This window comes from Pezoporus occidentalis, unplaced genomic scaffold, assembly GCF_034315485.1.
Source record: "Pezoporus occidentalis ecotype Australia unplaced genomic scaffold, CSIRO_AGI_Poc_V1 ctg6, whole genome shotgun sequence".
Classification (NCBI taxonomy): domain Eukaryota; kingdom Metazoa; phylum Chordata; class Aves; order Psittaciformes; family Psittacidae; genus Pezoporus; species Pezoporus occidentalis.
Window position 1 is genome coordinate 8815027 of NW_026915943.1, and position 24427 is coordinate 8839453.

At 39.6% G+C, this 24427-nt stretch overlaps 1 protein-coding gene across 3 annotated transcripts in view; it reads left to right on the forward strand.

Annotated features, from left to right (window-relative positions):
- Window positions 1-24427, forward strand: part of MTNR1B (melatonin receptor 1B) — a 30507-nt gene that overhangs the window by 1475 nt on the left and 4605 nt on the right. The window contains exon 2 of one of the 3 annotated variants that reach the window (XR_009968621.1): window positions 17381-17446. The exons of 1 other annotated variant lie outside the window; for it this stretch is intronic. Coding sequence is in view for 1 of the 2 variants with exons in the window: in XM_062639289.1 (XP_062495273.1) it covers window positions 5146-5189 (44 nt within the window). In the remaining variant the exon portion in view is untranslated. Of the gene's footprint in view, window positions 1-5145; window positions 5238-17380; window positions 17447-24427 lie in introns of all 3 variants that reach the window. One more of the 3 variants, XM_062639289.1, reaches the window with a different exon arrangement.

The window sequence follows — 24427 nt, forward strand, 5'->3', positions numbered from 1 at the left end:
GTGCTTTCGTGTTTCCCGTGCAGTGACTAGCTCCAGCTAACTGACAGTTAGCAGATGGCACTCTTTCGCCTTGTTTTAAATTAAATCATACTTGGGAACAGAAGCAGTCTATAGAGGGATGGGACTTCTTCCCCCTAGTCATTAGAAGCCTCGCTGCACGCCAGGGATGCCAGCGGGTCACAAATCCGTGGGGGTTAGCGATCGCACCCCACGGAGCAACTACCAGCTTGAGGGAGCTACGAGTGGAATCCGGGGAGAAACGGGGAAGGAGCGGTGAGGGGCACAGTCCTCTGGCTTGTGCCTGGGCTGCACATTCCAGGGACCAAGGCGCTAACGAGAGCAGGAGATCCCTACAAGGGCCGGTAAAGCCTTTCTAGGTTCGAGCTGGGGAAAGCGGCACACGCGGGAGCCGGAGCCTTCAGCTCCGCCGGGCACAGCGGGATGGGGGGGACCTCCGTCTTTCGGGACCCGTGTGGGTTATCAGGGCCTCCCGCCTCCCGGCAGGGGGATGGCGGGTTCCCGGAGGGATTCGCTGCTGGGCTTCGGAGGCGATCGCCAAGGGAATCGGCTCTCGCTGGAGAGCGCGATCTGCCTGAGGAAGCAAATTCTGCCAAGGAGAAAAGGGAGGCGGAGTGGGGCTCTTATCTGAGCCGTTTCCTTGGCTCAAACGGCAGCAGAGGGGAGAATTTGGACTGGAGGAGTAATGCCTCAAAGTGTATGTTTCAGGATGCCGATCAAAGTGCTCTGTGGTGTCCTAAAGGCTGTTGAAATAACACGTGGTGGTCTTGCCTAATTGAAATATCTATTAATTGATCTCCTGCTAGGAACATCCTTAATGTGCTGGCACTGACCCTAGGATCTCTTCATCTTTGATAAGGACCGTGAAGGATAGCAGGAGGTCCTTCTGAATAATCTTCCTAGACTTAAATACTATTTAAATTGCCAGTTCTTAGTTTTGCATCAGGGAGAGATGGCTCTTGGGGATGAAGCTTGAAAGGACAGTTTGGTAAATGTCCACAGAAGTATTTTTCATAAGAAAATTTCATAAGGGATCAGCGTGGGAGAGGAGTGTAAACTGATGTGGGTAGAATGAAGGAGGGAATAGGGAGGTGGTGGGGAGCCAAGGTAGCATTTGGGAGCCTTTAGCCTCTGATAAGGATAAAGAGGATGGACAGGGAGGTAGACTTACAGAGATTCTTTTCTGAGCAAACCAGAAACAACATGTTTGTACTCATAGGAGGAGTGGATGTGGTAGAAAGTGAAATAATGAGGAACTATGGCATGAAAGAAGTGAGACTTGTAATAAGGGGTGTCAGAGAGGAACAAGATGAAGCTAGTGGAATGGTCCAGATGACTAAAGAAAAAAGGAAGAGCTGTAGAGCTGTAGCACCACGAACACTCAGTTCTCCTTGAAGAAGCTAGTGAGAGATTTTCTTGGATGAGAGTTTGGGACTTCAAATAAGCCACAGGTGTACAAGGAATAAATTAAGCAGCTCTGCCCACTTCTCTAGTACAAGCAGTAGTTTTCCCTTAAGAAAGCAAAACAGGGCTTTCTTTGGATGTTTCCAGGATTTATCGACACTATTCTGAGGTAAGCTTTACAGAGAAATCTGATAATTGCAAACAATGTAATTATGCATCACTCTCCTTAATATTAAAGCCCGATCAGAAGTAAATCTATTTTAATGCTGTTATATAATGAGAGGCACAAGAATGGAGTGAAATAGAATAACCCATTAGCCTTTATGCTGGTAAGTATTAAACCCAGCAGAAGAGAATTGGTAGGATTAGTGCTTTTAAAGAGTGCTCATTCACTCCTCAAACAGTGGGAATTTTGCCAGCCTTCCAATGGAAGGATTGTTTCATAGCATACAGAATCTTCTTTCCCATGTCTAAATTTGTTTTTTGGAGGGGGAGGGGAAGATTTGTGAAGGTTCTTCCAAGTAATGCATAGCCTAACTGGTATGAATCAACATGCTTGTCCTCTTGCACAACTGCACCCAGTCTTTCTGTGAGAGGCTGAGCAATTTTCTGATCTCTAAAAATAATTCAATTTACAGAAATTAATGATTTCATAATTTCTATTCTGGGAGGTGAGTAACTTTGTCCAGCACTATAAAATTAAATAAAACTTTATATATCTAAATGATAAAATAAATTTGCCCATCTTTCTATTTGAAATGTCAAATGTGGTATGAATTTTCAAAAGCAACTATTGATTTTGGGTGTCTTCAAATGAGTATGCCCAGTTGAAGACAGCTTTTAAAGTGCTAAACTTTTGAAGTGCTGAAGTTTACATGTACTCAACAACCAGTGCTGGATGATCAAGTATCCTGAAGGTGCATCAAGTCAATCAAAACCACTAGATGCTTTTAAGATTTTTTTAGGATACATTTGTATAGCCATACCTATAAGCATAACATTAAGGGCTGGGGTAAGAGCTAGGTAGGACGCTTTTCAGAAAGTGGGGCATCTCCCACAAGTGGGAGATAAAGGAAACTATTTGTATTTCATTTGCCTTAAAGCTAGGATAAAATCAGGTGAGAGGTGAAAATTAGTCACGTTAACTCAATATAATTTTAAAAACCAGTGAGGACTTGAGATCCTTTAACATTAATCAGAAGGCTTAATGTTAACCTTTGTGCACTGCCAAAGAATGCAGAAACTGATCTTTTTAGTGCATTGCATCAAGACTTTTCACTCTATTCACTATTTTCCTTTCTATGTCTAACAGCTAACACAGCAGGATGAGACCCTGATTTCCCTTGGCAATGTGTTGTTGCAACACAAAATATGTCAAAATTCATCGTTTGGGGTTTGTTTTTTTTTTCTGTTTTACCTGTAAGAACATGGCTGTGTTTTATGTTTGCTTCTACCTAATTTGAGCATGGCTATAGAGATGGACAATACTCTTCGTATGTACATCTGTACAACAGAAAACATTCCTGCACATAGAATTGTAACAAAGTATTTGTCTGTCTCCTAAATAAACATGTTGGGCAATATAACCAAGTCTAGTAGTCTTTTTCCATGCTATGTCCCTTCCCATAACCTTTACTCCACATCTCTGTAATATAGCTAATGGTATGTTTCCTCCGTTGCTATACTCTGGTTTCACTTATTCTTCATCTCCTTGGCCACATCAATTCTCTTTTTCTCCTTTATTCCTCCCCTATTATTCCTGTCCTCTGGGGTAGACAGCTGTCTCCTGGGGTGGAATTCTTCTCTCAGAACACTACAGTGGAGATACCTGTTTCTGAGCTTCTTCCCTTGGGCTTCCTTTATAATCAATTGAAAAAAATAAGCATTTTCAGGGAGTAGTTAATCTAACTTACTTTTGACATCTACATTAGGATGACATGATTCAACCCATGAAAGTGTTTATTCCTCTTCATTAAAAACAAAGAGAATCAAGAGGGACTACCTCAACATAATCACCTATGTTTGGGTGAGAAGAAGTCAACATATGAAGTCAGAATTATGTCATTCTTCTAGTAACGTGTCAGTTTGCATTTTTAAGTGTATATATTTTCCTCCTCCTCACAGCCTGTCCTCCAACTGATCATATTGATTCAAATAAGATTGAGAGAAAAAGAAAAATCATTACTGATACAACTTAAATGTTCAATATGCTTCCTGGGTCTGGAAACCACTCAATGTAATTGTCTTTTAATATCAGTAGTGGTGCTGACAAGAATATATTTTGAGGAGCAGAGCATGAGATCCCACTGTTATGGTTTCAGCTTTTGTACTCCTGACTTCTTGAACCCTGGATCTGTGGAATTCTGAACCCTGGGACTGTGTGGGTTTGGCCTTCATGTTCTCTCTCATGTTCAGGATTGAGCCTTGAAGCTGCTTAGTATTAAGAAATGGAACATGGGAACATTACTTCAGCATTCACAGAAGTTCATTGAACTTCACTTAAAATAAAGCTCTCCTATACTTTTGTAATAATAATGTGGTTCAAACATTTTTTTTATTTGAACTTCATACTTCTTTGTTGCTAATGTATAGTGGATATTTTTGTTTGTAGACCTATAATTGTCATTTAACTTGGATGGATCATTTATCTATCTGGTAAGAACTCTTGTGATATATTCATGAAGAATCTACACATATTTATCTCTCAACCTTTGTTTTTCCATGGTGAACAAGCCAAATGCTTTTAGTTCCCTGTAACTAACAAGGCTCTTAATTTTCCTGATTGTTTTAGGCCTTTCAGTTAAACCCCAGCTGAATTAATCTGTCTTGGACAAGAGAAAACTGAACTGTTCATAGTAATACAGGTGAAGTAACACCAATAACTTCAAGAAAAATAATATTCAATTCTGTTCATTCCTTCCCTGGATGGACAAAATAGACTTGTTATACATTGAAGCTACATTTTCCTTTAGTGAGGTAGAATCATGTAGATGACTTCTCTTGGTGCAGTCACTTGCTAATGCAGCTCTTTTTTTTCTTGTCTTTTCAGTCCACACAATTATTATTCCTTCAGTACCTGACCTCACCCCTCATGCTGTTATACGCTGTCCACCTTCTGCTCTTTTAGTCCTTAAGGAAAAATAGATCTTGACATTTCCCCATACCAGTGTGGGCTCTCAACTTTGCATTATCCCAGAATTTCATTAGTTCTCTTTGTGTTTTGTGACATAATACTTCTGAACCAGACAGAATTAATTCAATGTAGGTTATCTCCCTTTGGTCCAAAAATTTTCTGTCATCATCATCCAGACAGTGGTGGCAACAGACCGTGTGTGGTATCCTAGCATATGTGCTTCCAAGGCTAGATCAGTTTAGAGCAACCTCCCAAGTACAGAACGTGCAAGTCCAGCTTTTATTTAATAAAGGTGATCAGATTACTTGGTACAGGCACTTTGTATAAGCTTACAGTGAATTTTATTCCATTTGTTTTTACCTGCATCTTTAATTTTTCTTTTCTTCCATTTTTTTTTTTTCTGTGGCCTTCCCTACAATTAAGAATCCAGAAAATTTCTCAATACATTCTTCCTTTGCAGCTGATTTGCCACCTTAAATACAGCCCAAAGCACATACTCTATGGTAGGCAAATTAATCTTCCAGAGGTGGCAACACTGTTTTAGTTTTGTCACTGCTCCCTGACTAATTATTTTTCTGATTTATTGCTAGCACCTTTCATGCGAAAAGAAACAGCAGTTGTGCCAGCGCCATAGCAAGAGTGAAGGAATGAGTAGTAAAGTGTGAGAGCACCAAAACTGCAGGTGAGTCATGGCAAAACTGTGCATGTGGAAGCCAAGCTCTGTGCCACACAGCCTAAGAGAAATTAGTGCATCCTTACTAGCAGTGAGGACCACAGAACCAGGGACCTTTTTACCGGTCCTTGTGAGTTATTGCAGATACGTCAATTTCTCACTTGCCAGCCTGCTGTATCCCCAGCATTACTGTCCTTATTAAAAACTGTAGCAAAATCTTTCTTCAGACCAGCAGCCATTTTAAGTTGTTTTCAGGTGGCTCCTTCCCCTGTAGCTCCTCATTCCTTTTTAACTTTGTTAATGTGGTTAAAGGGCATTTGATTAATTTTAGAAGTCTTTGCAAAGCCAATGAAGTTTAGGGGTTTTGTCAGTTCCCCCTTTATTCAGTTTTGGTTTCTCTAGCAGTGTTCTTTTGTGGACATATCTCTCCTGGTTCCTCATAGCCTCATTTCTTGCCACTGGTATCCTTGCCAAGACAACTTTTTCTCTGGTTAGATCAGGAACTTTGTTGTTTTGAGTTTTTTTTTTGTCCCACTCTTTGGATGCAAGTTCCAGAGAATATTTTTCTATCCTTAATATGAAGAAATGCCAAGCTTATTCCTCATTTAAGTCCCTAAGCTCCTCAATACAGTTGATTTAACTTTCCTAATTAGCTTCTTCTATTTATCAAAGTGCTCAAAACCTCTTCTAAGTTATGTCTGGTTTGTTTATTCTTCCATTTAATTTAAACTAAATAGTATCATCTGCTTTCAATACAACCTTATTTTCTATGACAGTCTCTCTTCAGGAATGTCTCTGTTCTTTATCAAAACAAAGACCAGGGTATGTTGACAAATAGAGTCTATATTGAGAAATCTACAGGGTACATGTCCAGAACTCAACAGCCATTAGTGTGTTTATTATCTCCTTTGCATGTAAGGAGCTGTAATGTCCCATAGTTAAATTGTTTCCATTAGTATTTCCCTGTTAAAACAGAGGTACTATCTTACTACAGATTTCTGCATACATCCCTGAACGTAGCATTGTCTTTAAACTATGTGCCTTTGGCACAGTTACAGGCTGGGCAGAGAAGAGATTCAGAGCAGCCCTTCAAAGAAGGACCTGGGGGTGATGGTCAATGAGAAACTGAACATGAGCCGGCTTCAGTGTGCCCTCACAGCCCAGAAAGCCAACCGTATCCTGGGCTGCACCAAAAGGAGCGTGACCAGCAGGTCGAAGGAGGTGATCCTGCACCTCTACTCTGCTCTTGTGAGACCTCACCTGGAGTATTGTGTGCAGTTCTGGTGTCCTCAACATAAAAAGGACATGGAACTGTTGGAACAAGGCCAGAGGAGGGCCACGAGGGTGATCAGAGGACTGGAGCACCTCCCGTATGAAGACAGGCTGAGAAAGTTGGGGCTGTTCAGCCTGGAGAAGAGAAGGCTGCGTGGAGACCTCATAGCAGCCTTCCAGTATCTGAAGGGGGCCTATAGGGATGCTGGGGAGGGACTCTTCATTAGGGACTGTAGTGATAGGACAAGGGGTAACGGGTTAAAACTTAACCAGGGGAAGTTTAGATTGGATATAAGAAGGAAATTCTTTCCTGTTAGGGTGGTGAGGCACTGGAATGGGTTGCCCAGGGAAGTTGTGAATGCTCCATCCCTGACAGTGTTCAAGGCCAGGCTGGACAGAGCCTTGGGTGACATGGTTTAGTGTGAGGTGTCCCTGTGAGGTGGTGGGGTTAGAACGAGATGATCTTAAATTCCTTTCCAATCCTAACTATTCTACTATGCTATGATTCTGTGAAAATTCTTCTCCCAAAGTAATTTTGGCTTTTACCAGGATATGAGGATATTATAGTATTTTTTAATGAAGATTATATGTCTTGATTCTATGACTCTATGATCTTTCAGCTCATATTTATCATCTTTGATTATTGGTGCAATCCCACTCTAATAATTATTATTTCCATGAAGTTTGGTTTTAATTTCTCACTGATTTCAGATCCCCTATTTTGTTGCATAGGTTCCTGGTGTTCTTTTTCTAACTACTGCTATTTTTTATTACTACTCCAGTTGAACTCCTCTGTCATTGAGCTCCTTTTTTCTATATTTGTTGCCACCACCTTCCTGAAGCCAAAATTCCCCCTGGCCTTGGTGTTAAATGAAGAAATTTAATGATTGTTCCACAGACTCTTTTCCCATCTCTCAATTTCAAGTTCTTTTTATTCATTCTGCCAGCTTGGATTGCAAGCTGGTATCCCATATGCTTAGGTGAAATCTGTCCATGAAGCATATGAAACCTCTTCTCAGAGAATATCTCCAAATGATCAATACTCCAAGTCTTTCTATATAACTTCCAGAATTATTCAGTCATGTGCCCATGACTCATCTCATACTTCTAATTACACTTCTCTTCTTGGAGAGAAGACAGAATAAGTTTATCACTAATTCCATCTTCTTTGCTGTGTGACTTGGTTCAAACCAAGTAACTGGCCAAGAAAATAAATCTTCAAAGTTACTTACAGAATAATAATGTTAAAATTTGTTAACTTCTCAATAATTCCCAATGTAAAAGAGTAAAGTGAAAAGCCACCATTATTCATTTGCAAATCAGGAAAATGACCAAAAAAAGTCTCCCTCAGCAAAAGGAAGTAAACCTTACAAGCAAGTTTGGAAAAAGTGAAAATCAGAGACCTAAAAATGTTCTAAATCAAAAAGAATACCGGATTTTGAAACATTTTGGAAGCAGAAAGTTTGCAAGGAAATTACCAGCCTAATGGAATTTAAAGAAGAATTTAGGAGTACAGAAACATCATAAAGGAAAATAACTTCTGTATCAATCTGTATCACACAGCATCCTGAGGAGATAGTTTCTTCAAAAGCAATAAGAAATGGCTTTATATGACACTGTGTATAAGATAATGGATAGTGTTAGAGAATGTAGACTAGAATTACCCATTTTCTCATCATCTAAAGAATCATGACATGAGACCAAGGCGATGTTGAGCATAATCTGGAGATGGAGAATGCTAAAATGGAGGTCACTTTGTCTCAAACACTAAATAACCTGTGGAAGCCAGGAATTTGCTGAAGTTAAAGAATTACTGGCGCTTCCACAAATATTTAGAGTGTTCACAGTCATAATAGTTAATGCTACCAAAACTGGAGAAAGTATGGAATGTATTAGTGGCAGACGTAAAACAAACTCTACTAACTAAGGATTAGGGTAAAATGGTAACCTGAAGCCGGTTATTCTACAGCTATAGGGTACCTATAAAGTTCCTCCTTTGAAGCACCTGGCAATATCATATTGAATAATAGCTCTAAATTTTAATTTTCTTCTATCCTGTAGAAGAAGTGATCAGTATATTGACAAACAAACAGGAAGTATGTCACCAAGATCGACTCCAAGAACCTTTTATTTTAATGTATAATGTTGTTAAATAGACAAGTTACACAGGTTGTGCTTATCTTGACAGAAAATGAAATGATAAGCATTTAGTAGGACTGGAGAAGTATAAACGTTTCCTTGAACCTGTAATGGAAGAATTCAAGGGTATATTTACATTGTGTGTTTCATTTGGCACAAGTCCTCTCTATCCAAAAGGAAAACCAAGGCATGATGTTAGTGTGATGCTTTGCCTGCACCACCATACCCAGGCTCTTCATAGGTCCAAGACTAACACAGTCAAATAGCTTTTTTTCCAGCTTAGAGTATGAATAAATTTCCTTTCATCTCCCTGAAATAACCAGAGAAAACATACCCCCTGATACAGGAAATTAGAAGGACCTTTCAGCAGCTGTAGCCTGGCAATTCTAATGTTTCTTAGCAGCATTCCCTTTGCTGCCAGCTCTGTCCTGGATTCTGGACTGGAATTTATTTTGCAAGACACACTGACTGCATGAGGCCTAACCTCTCTGCAGGAAAGTTCTATTCTTGAGTGGACCTATTCTTGAGTTCTATTCTTGATTCAAGGATTCACAATCAGGCAAAGAGCTAAGAGACTGGATCTACTCACAGGACTGCTCGTTTTAAAAGATTATTTTTAAAAACTATTTTAGCAGATGTAGATTCACCAGATGGCTTGAACCATTCTATTGAGGATGTTATAGGAGACTACATTCATCTCATAGAATCAGTGATAATCTGTTCTTTGCCTCTAGGAGTAAATTCTACTCCTACTCCAGTTTGGATCTATTCTGAGTGCCAGTATCTTCACTTATGCTCCAGATTTTAGCTTCTCAGAAGTTATCCTTTATAAGAACATATTGGTACCTTGATACAGACTGTCAAGTACATTGCCCTTTTCCCAAGAATATGCATGAAAACAGCTATGTTATCCTGAGCTGGTAAAACAAAACCATTTTTTTTTTCCCTTGCTGAAAGGAAGAAATGCTCTGGTAGTTCTCTTCTACCCAGAAATCAATCCGAGTGGCTGTTCTAGTTTTTAAACTCCCACCTTGATATGGGCAAGAAACAGATTTCCTGACAGCAAAAGCCAACAGAAATGTGTCTAATTGCTCTGGGTGCAACTTTATTGCCATCCTTAACAACAGTAAGTGCTTTGGAATGTTCTGGTTTATTTTCAGTCTCAATACTGATAAGGACTGAGCTATATCACAGAGACAGCGTTTTCCTGACATTTCAGCTGCATGTGGGACAGTCATGTATTGACATAACAACAGATAACAACAGCCTAAACACATTCATCATATGACTAGGATCTTGATTGCTATGATTTTTTTAAAGTTACATATTAATTACAGAGGTATTTGATTAAACTCTTTAATAAATGCTGCTTAAATTATATCTGAAGATAAAACAACCCTTTTTACACAGTTACCAATTATTCAGTGTTTTTTTAATGGACTTGGCTCATTTTCAATGGTTAATTACCTCTATGAAGATTATTATATAACATGACATTTCCACAAACATTATCATCTTTCTGCTGTAGATCAACATGTGTTCATCTGTTGGTTTAGCTTGCCATATTTGCACAATGAGGGCAATAATTGTAGTCAGAAAATACCACCAAGAGCCACTAGAGCTAGCAATCTAACAGGAAAAATGTCTGCTCAGTGCATCAACCTTGTAAACATAATTATGTTAACTAATTGTAAGTTGGAACTATCATTGGATTGTAAAATACATCACTCAAAAAAGACAGGGATCTATAAATGGCAACCTCACAACTCTAAGATTTGTTTAAGTCCTGCCTGAAATTCTCAATGTCCTCTCATTGTAAAGCCAGTGCAATTTTTCTAAGTACCTCACTGCATTTCATTTGAGTTCAAACAGGGTAAAGGACCTTATGTCAGATGGCTATCACCGATGAATATGTGTAATCCAATCAATCAAAGTATTTTTACTTCCTACTTTTTATTCAAGTAAAAATAATCTTTTTACTAAATATTATTTAAAATATATTTAAATATATTAAATATCATTTAAAAAATGTCTGTTCAAGGTAGTCATGCTGTGCAGATCTACCCATGGTGAAGTTCATCAGTGTTATTGTCTTTTGGACTTTTTAAAGATATACTTAGAAGTAGACAACTCTATTCAGCTTTTCTATTGACAAGTAGAACGATGTTATATTAAAACTGCTTTAAGGCAAGCAAAGACACGCAGGTGGCATAGTGACTACATGCCAACTGGGAGCTATCCCATCCTTCCTTTCTGTGAAGTACAGCTTATGGTTCTTAAGACTCCTGGGAATCTATGTTCAAAAGACCATGCATTCAAGCCAACTCGTTTGACATCAGGCGTTACTCACTGGAATGCACAGGGTGTAATTTTTGGATTGTTACAGAGGAAGTTTCACAAAGCACCTTAGGTGGAATTTCCATCTTCACTCAGCCAAACCAAATTTTGCAAATGTGAAACAACATGCAACTTTAACACACCTTTGTATTTCTTTCCATGTTGTCCTTTAAAATAGATGGTCACTCCTTTTAGCCTCTCACATAAAATTCTTCTGTTTCCTTATTATGTTATTAAACTACACAGTAAATGCTGCTACTCTGCTCTGAAGGGAAGCCATTCATTGCTGAGGGCATTTTTAGCTCTCATTCATTGAAACTGTTGACAATTCTGAATTCAGGCTTAAGGACTGCATCCTTCATGTATCCAAGATCTGCCAAGAGCGGTGGGTGTTACCCACCATACCGAATACAGAGATATGCAGGAAGAGTCAGCACACCATTACTTCTACATAAGCATGGAATGAAAATAACAGATTTCCCGAAGTGTTCACACACCAAGGATCTTCTGGGCATCAAGCTGTTCAGAAACAGCCCCCACTTTACACCTATGTGCAAAATTGCTGAATTGCATTTTCTACAGAGTTAGAATTCGCAAAAAACAGATGTGAATTGCTTTACACAAAGAGTGTTTGTATACGTTCCAAAGCAGAGATGAACTTTCCTGGAGCTTTCCTACAGGAACCAGCTAGCTACACTATTAAAATGTAGCTAACTGCCATATAAAATTGGTAACTTCATTGGTAGCTACACTAAACCAGGTAACTAACCAGGTAACTAAATGGTAACTGCACTGAATCAGCTAATTACATTATTCAAAGCTTCACCAGAGCTGATCTTGCATTCTTTTCTGAGTAAAATGTTATGGTCTTTCAGATCGACAGTGCTTCACTCATGAAATATAAATAAAAATCGTCTTCAAAGGAAGGACTGGGAGATACGTACCATAAGAGATTCAGCTATGTATTCCTTCTTTTACCCCACATGCTTCCAGTGCCACTGAGGCCAAATGAACTTATCTGAAGAGTTGAAATGCCTTCCACAATATTTCCAGAAATTTCATGTATAAATTATTTCCAAGTCAGGATCACAAGTCTGTGGATAGCCTCAGCCTATGAGAATATGTGACAGATTTCCAATTAGTGTCTTATTCTTGGCTATTGCCTTTTGGATTAATTATATCATAACCTAAGCAAAGTTTAACTTAATTAATGGTTGGAAGACAAGCAGTCAAAAAAATTGCAGGCTGTTATAAGAAGGTACTACTTCTGATTCATTAATAAGGTAGTGAATAGTTGATGGAGTAACTAATCCTGAAAACCATTTTCAAAAACATGGAAGACAGGAAGGTGAGTGGTATTAGTCAGCGTGGATGGAAAATCATGCCGACCTAACACGATAGCCTTCTACAATGACATGATTAGCATGACGGAAGAGCACTGGATGTTGTTTACTTTGACTTTAGTAAAGCTTTTGACACTACCTCCTCTAACATCCGCATGACAAAGTAGGGGTTAGATAAGTGGAGAGTGAGGTAGACTGAAAACTGTCTGAATGACTGGGACTGGGGACTTGTGACCAGTAGTGCAAAGTCCAGTAGGAGGGCAAGCCACTACTAGTGTGCCTCGGAGGTCAATACCGGGACCAGTACTGTTTCGCTGCACAGATGGTGCAGCAGAGTGTACCCTCAGCAAGTTCACAGAAGATACAAGCTGAGTAGCTAATGCCTCAGATCGTGTTGCCATTCAGAAGGACGTGGCCAGGCTGGAGAAATGGTCTGATAGGAACCTCATGAAGTTCAATAAAGGGAAGTGCGGGGAGTTGGAACTAGATGATCTTAAAGGTCCTTTCCAACCCTAACTAATCTACAACTCTATGATTCTATGTCTAGTACCTGGGGAGGGACAACTCCAGGCACCGATATATGCTGGGGTACATGCAGCTGGAAAACAGCTTGGCAGAAAAAGATTTATGAGTCCTGGCAGACAAGCAGCTGATCATGCGCTACCAGTGCGACCTTGCAGTGAAGAAATCTTGCAACCTCGTCAAAAATGAGCTAATTTGAGATCCTGTAATTACACCTTTATTTTGATAATCTCAAAACAATGTAATCCTCTTTGTCACTCTTATGAAACACCTGGTAGGCTAGGACCATAGAGACTGTAAAACATGCTACGTGGTCAGCTTCCTGGTTAAATATAAAACAAGAATACCTGGGCTGCTTATGGAGAACAAACAAGATATTGAAGTACATGACCTTCAGACAGAGCATTCTCATGTAATATATACAAAACTGATTTCCATTTGATCCTGATTTAGTAAAACTGACATTGGTTTGACCCAGTTTGCTGGTCTATTTATGCAGTAAAAGAGATGTGACTCGGTATTTCATGCAGATGGAAGTCACCCACTGCTCTTTCTGGATCACGGACTACCAGATTGCTCCTTTGGGCTGCAGCTAGTACTTCCACAAGGAGTTATTCTGAATGGCTGGTTGCAGATCACAGTTATCAAAGATCATCAAAGCAGCATGTGGAAAAGGATTCTGCAACCTGGGTAAGGGCAAGCTGAAGCTAGTATTTGAGTATGTGGATAAGGAGAAAAATTCTGGCCTTGCTAAAGCCAGTTAGTTTCCAACATTGTTTTTGCTAGGATGTACTGCCTCTTCCCTCTTTTTGTGCAGCCCTCACCACACTCCAGCCTCTGCCCCCCAGGTCTGTAAATGTTTGTTGGTCCAGTTTCTGTCTTTGACTCAGACCATTATGTCCAGTCAATGACTGTTCAGATTCTGCTGCCACAAGGAATCTGAAGACGCAAACATAAATAAAACAAAGACCCACATACTCTAATCTGCACTGGGACCTTCTCTTCTGACCAAAAAAACACCTCTGTCTTACTGTTAATGGGCATGTCTTTACCTACATAGTAGCAGGTACAACCTTAGATACCTTCTGCTGTTTACTAGATCAAGTAAAGCCCTCATCTGTTGTAAAATCAGCATCTTCCCCCTATTCCCTAATAAATATCTTGTATACCCATTTCTTATTAGAACAGGTCACCCAGAGAGGCTGTTGAGTCTCCAGGGCTGGAGACAGTCAAAACTTGTCTGGACATGGCCCTGAAAACCTTCTGTAGTTGATCCCTCTTTGAAAAAACAGGAGGGTTGGACTAGATGATCTCTAGAGATGAATTCCAACATAAATGATCCTGTGATTATACTGGTTATGTCTATGCCTACCACCCTTCCTTTGATTATCTCACCATGATTATGGTCCCAGGCATGAAACATTAACTATACAATTCAGAATCTACTTTCAGTGCTGGACATCACAGGACATCACAATGCTGGACTCACAGGCCCAGACAGAAAAGAGGATTTTTGTCTAGTCATTTTGCAAGGCTTTTACTGGCTCTCAGCAAATACCTTAATCCAGGAAATGATCATTATACACTGTCTGTAGTGAGCTGAAACACAAACCAGCCAATAGTTCAGAAGAAAATACACAATTGCTTCCTACAAAAGCATTTTATTTACTTATCTGTTTACATGCTGTTTACAAACCTGTGAGTTTCATTATAAGATGAATCATGTCAGTGTGCTTTGCATTAAGACCTTGTTTCCAAAAGAAGCAGATGGCAGACTGACAAGAGCTTCTAAAGACATTCATCTCCTTATGCATGTACAGTGATGAGGCCTTCCAAAATCTCAGAAAATCTCTTCCTCACTGAGGGGTTATAATGGCTATTTTCACCAAGTATCATCTGTTTTCTTCCTTGGTGAAACAGAAAACAAGAGAAGGGAAAAGAACATCATAATGAAGGGACTCCAGAGAACATTAGAAGCATTGGGAACTTGTCAGCATAAGTGTTTCCCATATTAGATGTTCCCATATACTGCAGTGCATCAGATCCAGTTTTATAGAACTCCAAGACTGTCTTAGGATCTCCTGCTATATTTCAGAATTGAACACAGGAACCCCTAAGAGTACATAGCAGCAATAAAGGGCTTAGATTTTATTTGGTTTTGCATCTGTAACTAGTTTGCGTGTACATGCTGTACATGTACTTGTTTCTGGTTGTGTAGCTGTCACATGCTAAGTCCTTCATCCGGAGCCCCACAGAGCAGTTGAGTAAATCGCTGTGGAAATTATGACCTATGTGTCTGCATTTCCATAAGAGGAGATCTCAACATTTGTACTGCTCAAAATGCTCTGCTCTGTTTAAATGCCTTATTCTGTACAGGACAAAGCTACAAGATGCATCTTGTCGTAGCTAATCAGATCTCCTGGCTAACTGGCATTGAGTATGTCCCATAGTCTGCAACAGTCCCAGTTTTATTCACTTGATATATCTGCTGGATATTTTTAGTATCTTCTGTAATATCTTGAGCCTTACATTTCAAAATAGAGCTTTTTTTTGTTCTGTGCCTTGTTGTTTGCTCTTGGGTATTTTGGTTGGGTTGTTTTTTTTTCAGTTCATTTCTTTGTGTTTTAGGGGGTTTTATTAGTTTTAATTCAACTGATCTCCTGGTGAATATGAAACAAAACCAAAACAAACAAAAAAGCTTAACAAAACAAAACATGGTTTTTTGTTTGCATTAATTTATTTTCATTCTTCAATTTCCTGCCTTGCTAAGATCAGTTATTCTAAGGACCCAAACGTTGTTTTGTTGCTCTAAAAGAGAAAAAAAACAACATAATTTCCTTTGAAACAAATTCAGGCTAAAGACAGTAGCAAAGATGAAGGTAATAGAAAGTAATAGTGATGGTAATAGAAGATGAGCTAGCTTTGCACACAACAGAAGTTAATATCTGTCAGGACACAATAAAGTTTTGTTTAGCGATTTTAGCAGTGAACTGTCCTTACTTTGTTGCTTTCCACACTCCAGTCTTTTATAGTTGCTCTGAACCAAGTTTTATGTTGTTGGGTGTTTTTGTTGCTGTTGTTGTTGGGGGTTTGTTGTTTTTTTTAACAAAATAACATCCTACAAAATGCCACATATTTTACTCTTTTTTTCTATGAAATATAATATAGTGTTGGGAGATTGAAAAAGAAATATGTTATTGGCAATAATAGGTTGCCTAGCTATTTATAAGATCTGACTAGGTTGAGCCTGTGTTGTTTTGCAGCTTTTCATATTAGCCCCTTTATCTGAAGTAAATGAGTTTTCACAGTTGCAATTGTTCATGTAGGTTTCCTTTTCTTTCTTGGTTGAAGCAATTGACAGCTGTTTTTACTTCAAGTGAAGAAAATTAAGCTGATATATACTGACAGATACAGGAAATCCAACTTCTTTCATGAATTAGTGAAAAAAAGGAGTCTTTTTATTGTTATTTAGTGATAGTGCTCAGCAACTGGAGGTTTGTAGCTGGGCCATCACTAATGCCCAGAGTGGTAGGCGCTCAGAGTATATGTCTTGGCTTCATTCCCTACACAAAAAGCAATAGCAGTCTTAGTAGAGACATTCTCTGACCATGAGGGGCTTTTTGCCATCCTAGGCTACCCTGATTTCAGTGTGAAGACACTGGCATAATGGAACTTCACCCGCGTGCCTGCTGCAAAACGCAGCTCAGTTGGACATACGGAACAAGGTTATTGTCCCCTCGAACATTTTATCAGCAAAATTGGGCTGGCTGTGTAGAGGAGGTGTTGGCAAGGAGAATGTCACATCGTTCCACTCAGATTACCACAACGGCGGAGCCCAGGAAGGAGCTGTGCTTCTGAATGGTGTCACTGAAGCCAACTGCCCTCATCACAAAAGCATTCGTATTGGTAGGGACCAAGGACTTAGATATCCTCATACTCTGTCTTTAACTGTAGATGTAAGCAGGCACTCAGGGAAAAAAAGAGAACAGAGCAACCCTGTATGACATTTCTACATCCTCTCAATTTGTGATTCCTTCCAGCTCAGATTATTCCCTAAAATTAGTATGTCTCTCTGGTAACCTTCAACTGATGTCTCTTTCAAGTACTTTTCCAGCCTTCCCTTGAATTACAGGTAAAATTTCTTGTATCTGTAAGATCTGTTTACTACCTATTGCAGCAACTACCCCCTTTTGTTTGCTTTGAATTTGACTGGCTTCACTTAATAGCTCTATCTCTTTTATTGGCTCCATCCCTCACTACTAGAGTGACACTATGGTGTCATTTTGGAGCAGTGAGCTGGACAGGCATTATCATTTTCTCCAGTGTGCCTAACAGAGGTTGTATTATCTAATAGAGAAGAGAAAGATTCATGAACTTGGAGTGTTCTTCCTACTCTGTGTCTTGGGTGAGTCCCTGCACCCATCTATCTCAGTTTCCCACCTATTAAATCATGAGAAGGATATTTTTGTTTGTTTTTATTTTGAAACTGATGAAGAACACTCTACAATAGAAGTGATAACCTGTGTGTTCTGGTTCTAGGGTGAAATGCTTGAACATAACCTAGAAAGACACAAGCACGCTACCCCCAGAAGAGCAGCAGGGCTGGTGAGTAGGGCATTCTTTTGGTACCATGGGAGACAGAAGATCAAGTTCTTTACCCAGGAAAGGCTCTTCTATCCTGGAAGTGTCCAAATCACTAGGTGGTGGTGAATCCTCCAGAAGAGCCTGTCTCGCCTCTTCTGCTTCCCCTTTTCTCTCTGAAAACACCCAGTACCAGGAATGTTCCTTTAATATCAGAAAGTATTAGAAGTTTAGAAAAGTATTAAGAACACCACAAACGTACTATCCGATTAGTGATCAGGCTTTTGCTCTGGAAGAACCAACCCCTTGCTTTCTGCCTTCTGCCCTGCTAGTCGGTGCGGTGTATTGTCTCAGTTGCGGCTGGAGCACTAGGTGGCAATAGAGAGTCACCACTGTCCGTACTCGCACCAGAAGTAGCCACAGGAGAGCAGTCATAGACCAAGGGGTTACAAACCTGAAGCCTTTACCAAGTTTTTAACAGTACAGCACTAAAACTACTTTTTTGCTCCTCCAGTCTAGCATAAAACTCACGGCAGCAAACTCACAGCAAGCACCAAAGATCCCACATTTAACCAGAGAAGCCTGAGCATATACTAAACCCGGAGGCTTTGTTTACTGGGTTATATTCATACCTAGCTGCCAAGCATGATCTCAAAAACATAATAATAGTAATAAGTGCATCCTAGGCACCTCTTTTCAGCAAGACTATATTGACATCCGTGAGCTACGCAGCTCCTGCAACCAATTCAGCAGCAACTCAGTCCCAGTCTTAGCAGTCTGCAAGTCACTAAGCCGCAAACTCAAGCTACTTTTTGCATGTTGAGCTTCTATTCCTGTGAACCCTGCATTCTTTGCTTTGTAGCACATCTTGAAAAAAGGGTGTACACAGCATCTTCCAATAAGCTACCCCATAGTGGGGTGTTCGCTTTGTTTTGTCTTAAAATGAAAAGTTCCTCTTCTCATTGTCATCTTCTACATAAAAGCATAATGCTTTCATCCAGAAGGTGGATGACTAAGGTTTAACCCGTATTTAGTCTGGATTCCAGACTATTCTGTTAAAACACTGGAATCTAACTTTCACGGTACCTAGGCCTGGATTATTCCTCAACAGAAAGCTCTCCCAAAGCTGCACAATACAAGAATAACTGCAACAGTAGATACTGCCCTTCTGCTCTGCATATAGAACAGTCCTGATAGGCAAATGGTTCCAGGAAGGCTGGACTTACTTCAAGAAGGAACTCTTGAAGGTGCAGGAGCAGGCTGTCCCCATGAGCCAGAAAAAAAGCCAGTGGGGAAGAAGACAGGCCTGGCTGAACAGAGAAATTTGGCTGGAACACAGGAAAGAAAAAGGCCCTTTGGAAGAAGGAGCAAGCCACTCAGGACTACAAGGATGTCTTTAGGATATGCAGGGAGAAAAGTACAAGGGCCGAGGACCAACTAGAAATTAACCTGGCTACTGCTGTAAAAGACAATAAAAAAAGTTTCTATAAATACATTACAACAAAAGGAAGGTTAAGGAGAATCTCCATCCTTTACTGGATGCAGGGAAAACATAGTAATAAAGGATAAGGAAAAGGCTGAGGTACTTAATGCCTTCTTTGCCTCAGTCTTTAATAGTAAGACCAGTTGTTCTCCCAGTACCCAGTCCCTGAGCTGAAAGGTAGAACCCAAGGATTCTGGGAGTGGAATGAGGCTCTCATAGTCCAAAGGGAAACGGTCAGTGACTTCCTACATCACTTAAACACAGATAAAACTATGGGACCAGATGGGATCCATACAAGGGTGCTGAGGGAGCGGGCAGAAGTGCTCACCAAGCCACTTTCCATTATTGATCATCAGTCCTGGCTAACCAGGGAGGTCCCACTTGACTGGAGGTTGGCAAATGTGATGCCCACCTACAGAAAGAGCTGGAAGGAGGATCTGGGGAGCTACAGGCATGTCGTTCTGACCTCAGAGCTGGGGAACGCTATGGAGCAGATCATCTTGAGTGCCATTACCTGGCCCGTACAGGATAACCGGGTGATCAAGTCTAGTCAACATGGGTTTATGAAAGGCAGGTGCTGCTTGACTAATACATCTCCTTATATGACAAGGTGACCCACTTAGTGGATGAGGAAAAGGCTGTGGATACTGTTTACCCAGACTTTAGTAAGGCCTTTGACACCGTTTCTGACAGCATTCTCCAGGAGAAACTGGCTGCTGGTGGCTTAGATGGGTGCACTCTTCACTGGGTAAAAAACTGGCTGGATGGCTGCACCCAAAGTGTGGTGGTGAATGGAGTTAAATCCAGCTGGTGGTCGGTCACAAGTGGTGCTCCCAAATGCTCAGTACTGGGGCCATTTTCATTTAATATCTTTATCAATGATCTGAATGAGGCGATCGAGTGCACCCTCACTCAGTAAGTTTGCAGATGACACCAAGTTGGGTGGGAGGGTAGGAAGGCTCTGCAGAGGGATCTGGAGACTGAGGAAACCAGATCTGTTTGAGGGAACTGCGGTTGTTTAGGCTGGAGAAAAAGAGGCTCAGGGGAGACCCTATCACTCTGTACTGCTGCCTGAAAGGACGTTGTAGTGAGGTAAGTGCTGGTGTATTCTCCCACGTACCAAGCGAAAGGACAAGAGAAAATGCACCAGGGGAAGTTTAGATTGGAGGTTAGGAAAAATTCCTCCCCTGAAAGGGTGCTCAGGCATTGCAACAGGCTGCCCAGGGAAGTGGTGAAATCACTGTTCCTGGAGGTATTTAAAAGATGTGTAGATGTAGTGCTTAGGGACACAGTTTAGCGGGGGCTTGGCAGTGTTAAGTTAATGGTTGTACTCAATCTTGAAGGCCCTTTCTAGCATAAATGATTCTATGATTCTATTCTCAGTGATGATAGAGAATTTTCCTTATACATACCATAGGATAATTACACTCACCAATATTTAAAGAGTTTCACAGAACATCCATTTCCTAAAAAGAAATAACCTAAACATTCCATAGATTGAAGCCTGGCTCATTGTCTGTTTTATTTTTACTAGAGTATCTAAAATACTGCAGTTGTAATGAAAACATATTGCCTGTCTCTTTCCATTACATCAGCATCTGCAGTATATCCTACTAATATCTGAAATCATGAAACATAACTACAAAAGAGCATATCACCACTTTCAAATTGTCATATTCAAAGAAAACACAAACCCATCTGGCACTTGTTTGAAGCGTTATGTTAAACCTTCTGTTAGTAACACACTGTTGAACATTAGAGTAGATTATCGTGTCTCGGTAAACCAGATTACCCTAGGTCTTGGCTTGTATCACAGGGAATTCAAATGTCAGTGTGTGAAAGACTCAATTCTCTGCTCCACCTGCTACTGGTGTCTATTTCTGATGGTTTAATTCCTGCTGAAATGAACGGAGTTTCATCTGAGTTGCTAGCAGGTTTTAGTTTTTCTGATGGATTGTGAGGGGAAAGAGTTGATACAGGTGATTTCAAACTGTTTTTAAAGTTACCTGTTAAAGCAAAAAATCAAGAAGCACAAGAGCTTAAATGCCATAAAAAAATACTTACCAAAGAAGTCAAAACTGAGATGAAAATTAGTATTGAGGAAATAGGAAGCATCGGCCTTTCTCCAGGAGCAGCTAACATCTTCCTGCGTGCCATTTGAGCCATATTCACTGACCTACTCTAGAAAGAGAAACAAAAACCTGACCAGTCCTTAGTTCTCCCTGCCTGCCTGGTTCCAGCAACTTCCATACCAAGCCTAGTGTCAGGATCAAGATTATCTTTATTACAGAGAAGTGATGTCACACCTGAGGGAGCATTTTGGATAATGTCCTGGATTCAGCAGGGTTAGGATATGGAAATGGAAGAATAAAATAACTAGCTGCATATCACTTACAGAAATCTGGAATTATGACTGAGGCTGTAAACCTCTTCCCTTTCCTTTATGATTGAGGCTGTAAACCTCTTTTTTCCTTCCTTTAATGATTTGCAGGAAAGAGCTAAAAGATTAGACCCTCCTTGTGTATTTTGTGAACATTTGAAAAACTAGAGAAAAAAAAGTATTTTGTATGTTTAGTATTTACCTAAAAGTACCTTACAGAATGGGTGATACCATGCATCCCTGAAGAGATATCTTGTGTCTTTGACTATAAGGCTGTTTAAAGCTAAGCCCAGATTTTGTATTTATACATCAAACACAATAAGAAAGCTATCAGAAGCCTTCTAGAACTCTCTTTTTTAAATTCCTTTTGAATACAGGGTCTACAGGAGTCTGGCAGAGGACTGAAGTGTGAGTTAGCACTAGAGAAACGCCTAGTGTGTACGGGCAGTCTGTCAGTCTCACATCTTGAGGATGTCTGTTACTGTGAACTGTGCTGAGGAATTATTGTCTTCATTTTACAGACTCTCAGGGCACTTACTTCATTAAAGTCAAGATCTTGCTCCTCTTCCTTTCATACAGATATCTACAGGTAGTTGCCATAATGGTACCATAGAAAACTCTAGTTCTTATAATTCTGAGTCAGTATAAAAGGGTATTTAATCATAAACAGTACTGATTTTTAGAGGAGTTTTAAGCCTTAAGCCTAAAGAAAGATCTTTACCATTTATATTCCAACTGAAGACATAAAGAACTAAGAAATCTGCAAACGTAACTCCTTATGGTTTCCTTTAAGGTTAGGATATGGAAATGGAAGAATAAAATAACTATTCTGAGTCATCAGTCCTTGCTATTTAGAAATATCTACCAACACATTATAGTGGAAGAGGGGGCAGATAAAAATGCAACAGTCTGCAAAATAGGCTGAGTAGAAATAATTTTCCTGTCGTGAAGCTAGGCCTTTGTATGCTAAAGAAAGCAAGAGTAATGTATGCAGAAGAGTACACAAGGATAAACATGACTTTAGCCAGGAGGAAATAGAGCTAAGAGAGTGGTGCCTATATTCAATGTATAATAACTTGTTAAACTAATGTGTACTAACCAAAACACTACCTAATAACAAATAAAACACCATTATATATAATGAATCATTTTAGCAAACCAAAGAAAGAAGCAAAACCTTTGAAAAATGGTTGGTGATTGCAATTAATTCTGGGTTTGATAGAGATACTAGAAGTCAATTGTCTTTTCAGAAGGCAGACGCTTAGCCCTTAAAAGTCCTGAACTTACCAAAAAGATTGTTCTGTGATTAAAATTGTACAATATTGTCATATCAAAATTACATGAAATGTAAAATGTGTGAAAGTTCCCTTTTTTCTATTAACTGGAGTAACCAAACCGATGTGCAAGAATGCTTCATGAAATAATGATCTAGTTCTGTTGCATCCAAAGTCAGTATCACGACTTTTAAGCATCCAACTATCAATGTTTAAAACAGTGTAGTTGTGCATCCTTTTGAGTTCCCGGCTAGATATCTTGCTTTTAGTAGCTACTACTTGTAATTAAGGGGTCTTTTCATTCCAGTAGGAAAATTTGTTTCCTATAAATGAATATAATCTTGGTCTGATGAAACCAAAATCAAGGAACAAATTCCATCAGGTAAATTATGGAAATAATGATGATAATTCCAACTAGATGAGTGTTCTGTAGTTTCTATTTTGTCACAGACAACAAAAAATTACCTCTTTGGTTATCTTATGGATGTAATTATAGCCACTCCAAATGCCATGTCTCAGGTGTATCTAGGGACACTCCCTTTCTCCAAGCACTTGACATCAAAGACCTTTTATTTCTTCAAATGGTATTTATGTATTTTATATGAATTAGAAAAGTTTCTCTCTACTTTTGTACATTATTCATTGCAGTAATATAATATTAAACTTCATTTTGCAGTCAGCCACATAGAAAGGAGAAAACATTTGACCTTACTTTGCAGTGCACAATATGAACATGCAACTCTGGAAAAAGCCATAAAAGTTGCAAATCGCTTGAGGCCTTTATAGATATTGCACCATTCTTCTTCTGTTGCAAAATGGTATTTCATGGTTTTGACAAGTTCATTGCTAACTGTCTTTATTGGCTGCAGCTGGAATTTTCAAGAAGTACTAAATTACACTCAAAATTTTGGAATCCTTTTGCCAAATGCATTTACAGTAAATTTTCAAATATGATTGAAAAAGCTGAATGTTCCTCTCAATTGTCTTCCTAATTTGTTCAATCTTTCCTCACAGATCATGAAACTGGTAGATATTTGCTTTGCTCTAGATTACATTTAACCAAAGTTCACTGCTGTCTTGAAGTGCAAAGCCCCAAACTGGAGACACTTTTCTAATGCCTTAGAAATCCTGAGTAGAATATACGCGGTTTTGCAACTGGAAATTACGTTTACTTTTTTCACAACATCATGACATTCCTGAACTGTATTCAGTACAGGGCATATAAGGCCAGAAGGACATATCTCTTTGTGTAGCTCTAACAACATACTCAAATAGACCCCTTCAACCCTAAAACAGGGAGTGACTGTGTCCTGGGAGGGCACAAAACCCAGCATAGTACTATTGGCTTACATCCTGCTTCTAAGACAACATGGAATTGACTTACATTCAGTACCATGTCAGTAAACTGTAGCTATGAAAATACTTGTATGACCTTTAAAGTAGCACAAAAGTGAAACAGGCTGATAAGTATGTTACAAGGAACTGTCTAAAATAAGTTGTACACAGCTCTTGAGATAAGCCACGTTTCTGTACTTACAGATGGACAATCACACTTCCTGGTGAGGTTCCTGAGGTTCACTAGCTGCTGTGCAAACACTTAGGTCTTCCCCTAAAGTGAATGGGAGATGATGAGCTCCCCATTCCTTAATTCAGGTTAACCAAGCTACAGGTGCAGAGCAGAAGGGGCCAACAGTACACTGGTGAACTTAGGTCATTTTTTTGAGGAGTTAAATCATACATGGTCGTTTGTTTTATGGCTCCCAGCTAATGATGTCTTTATCCACAGCACTATATCTGTACTTAAATGGGAACTGCTTTCCTAGATGAGGACTAGAAAGCTCAAAATTTGTAGAATTGAGGTTCTAACT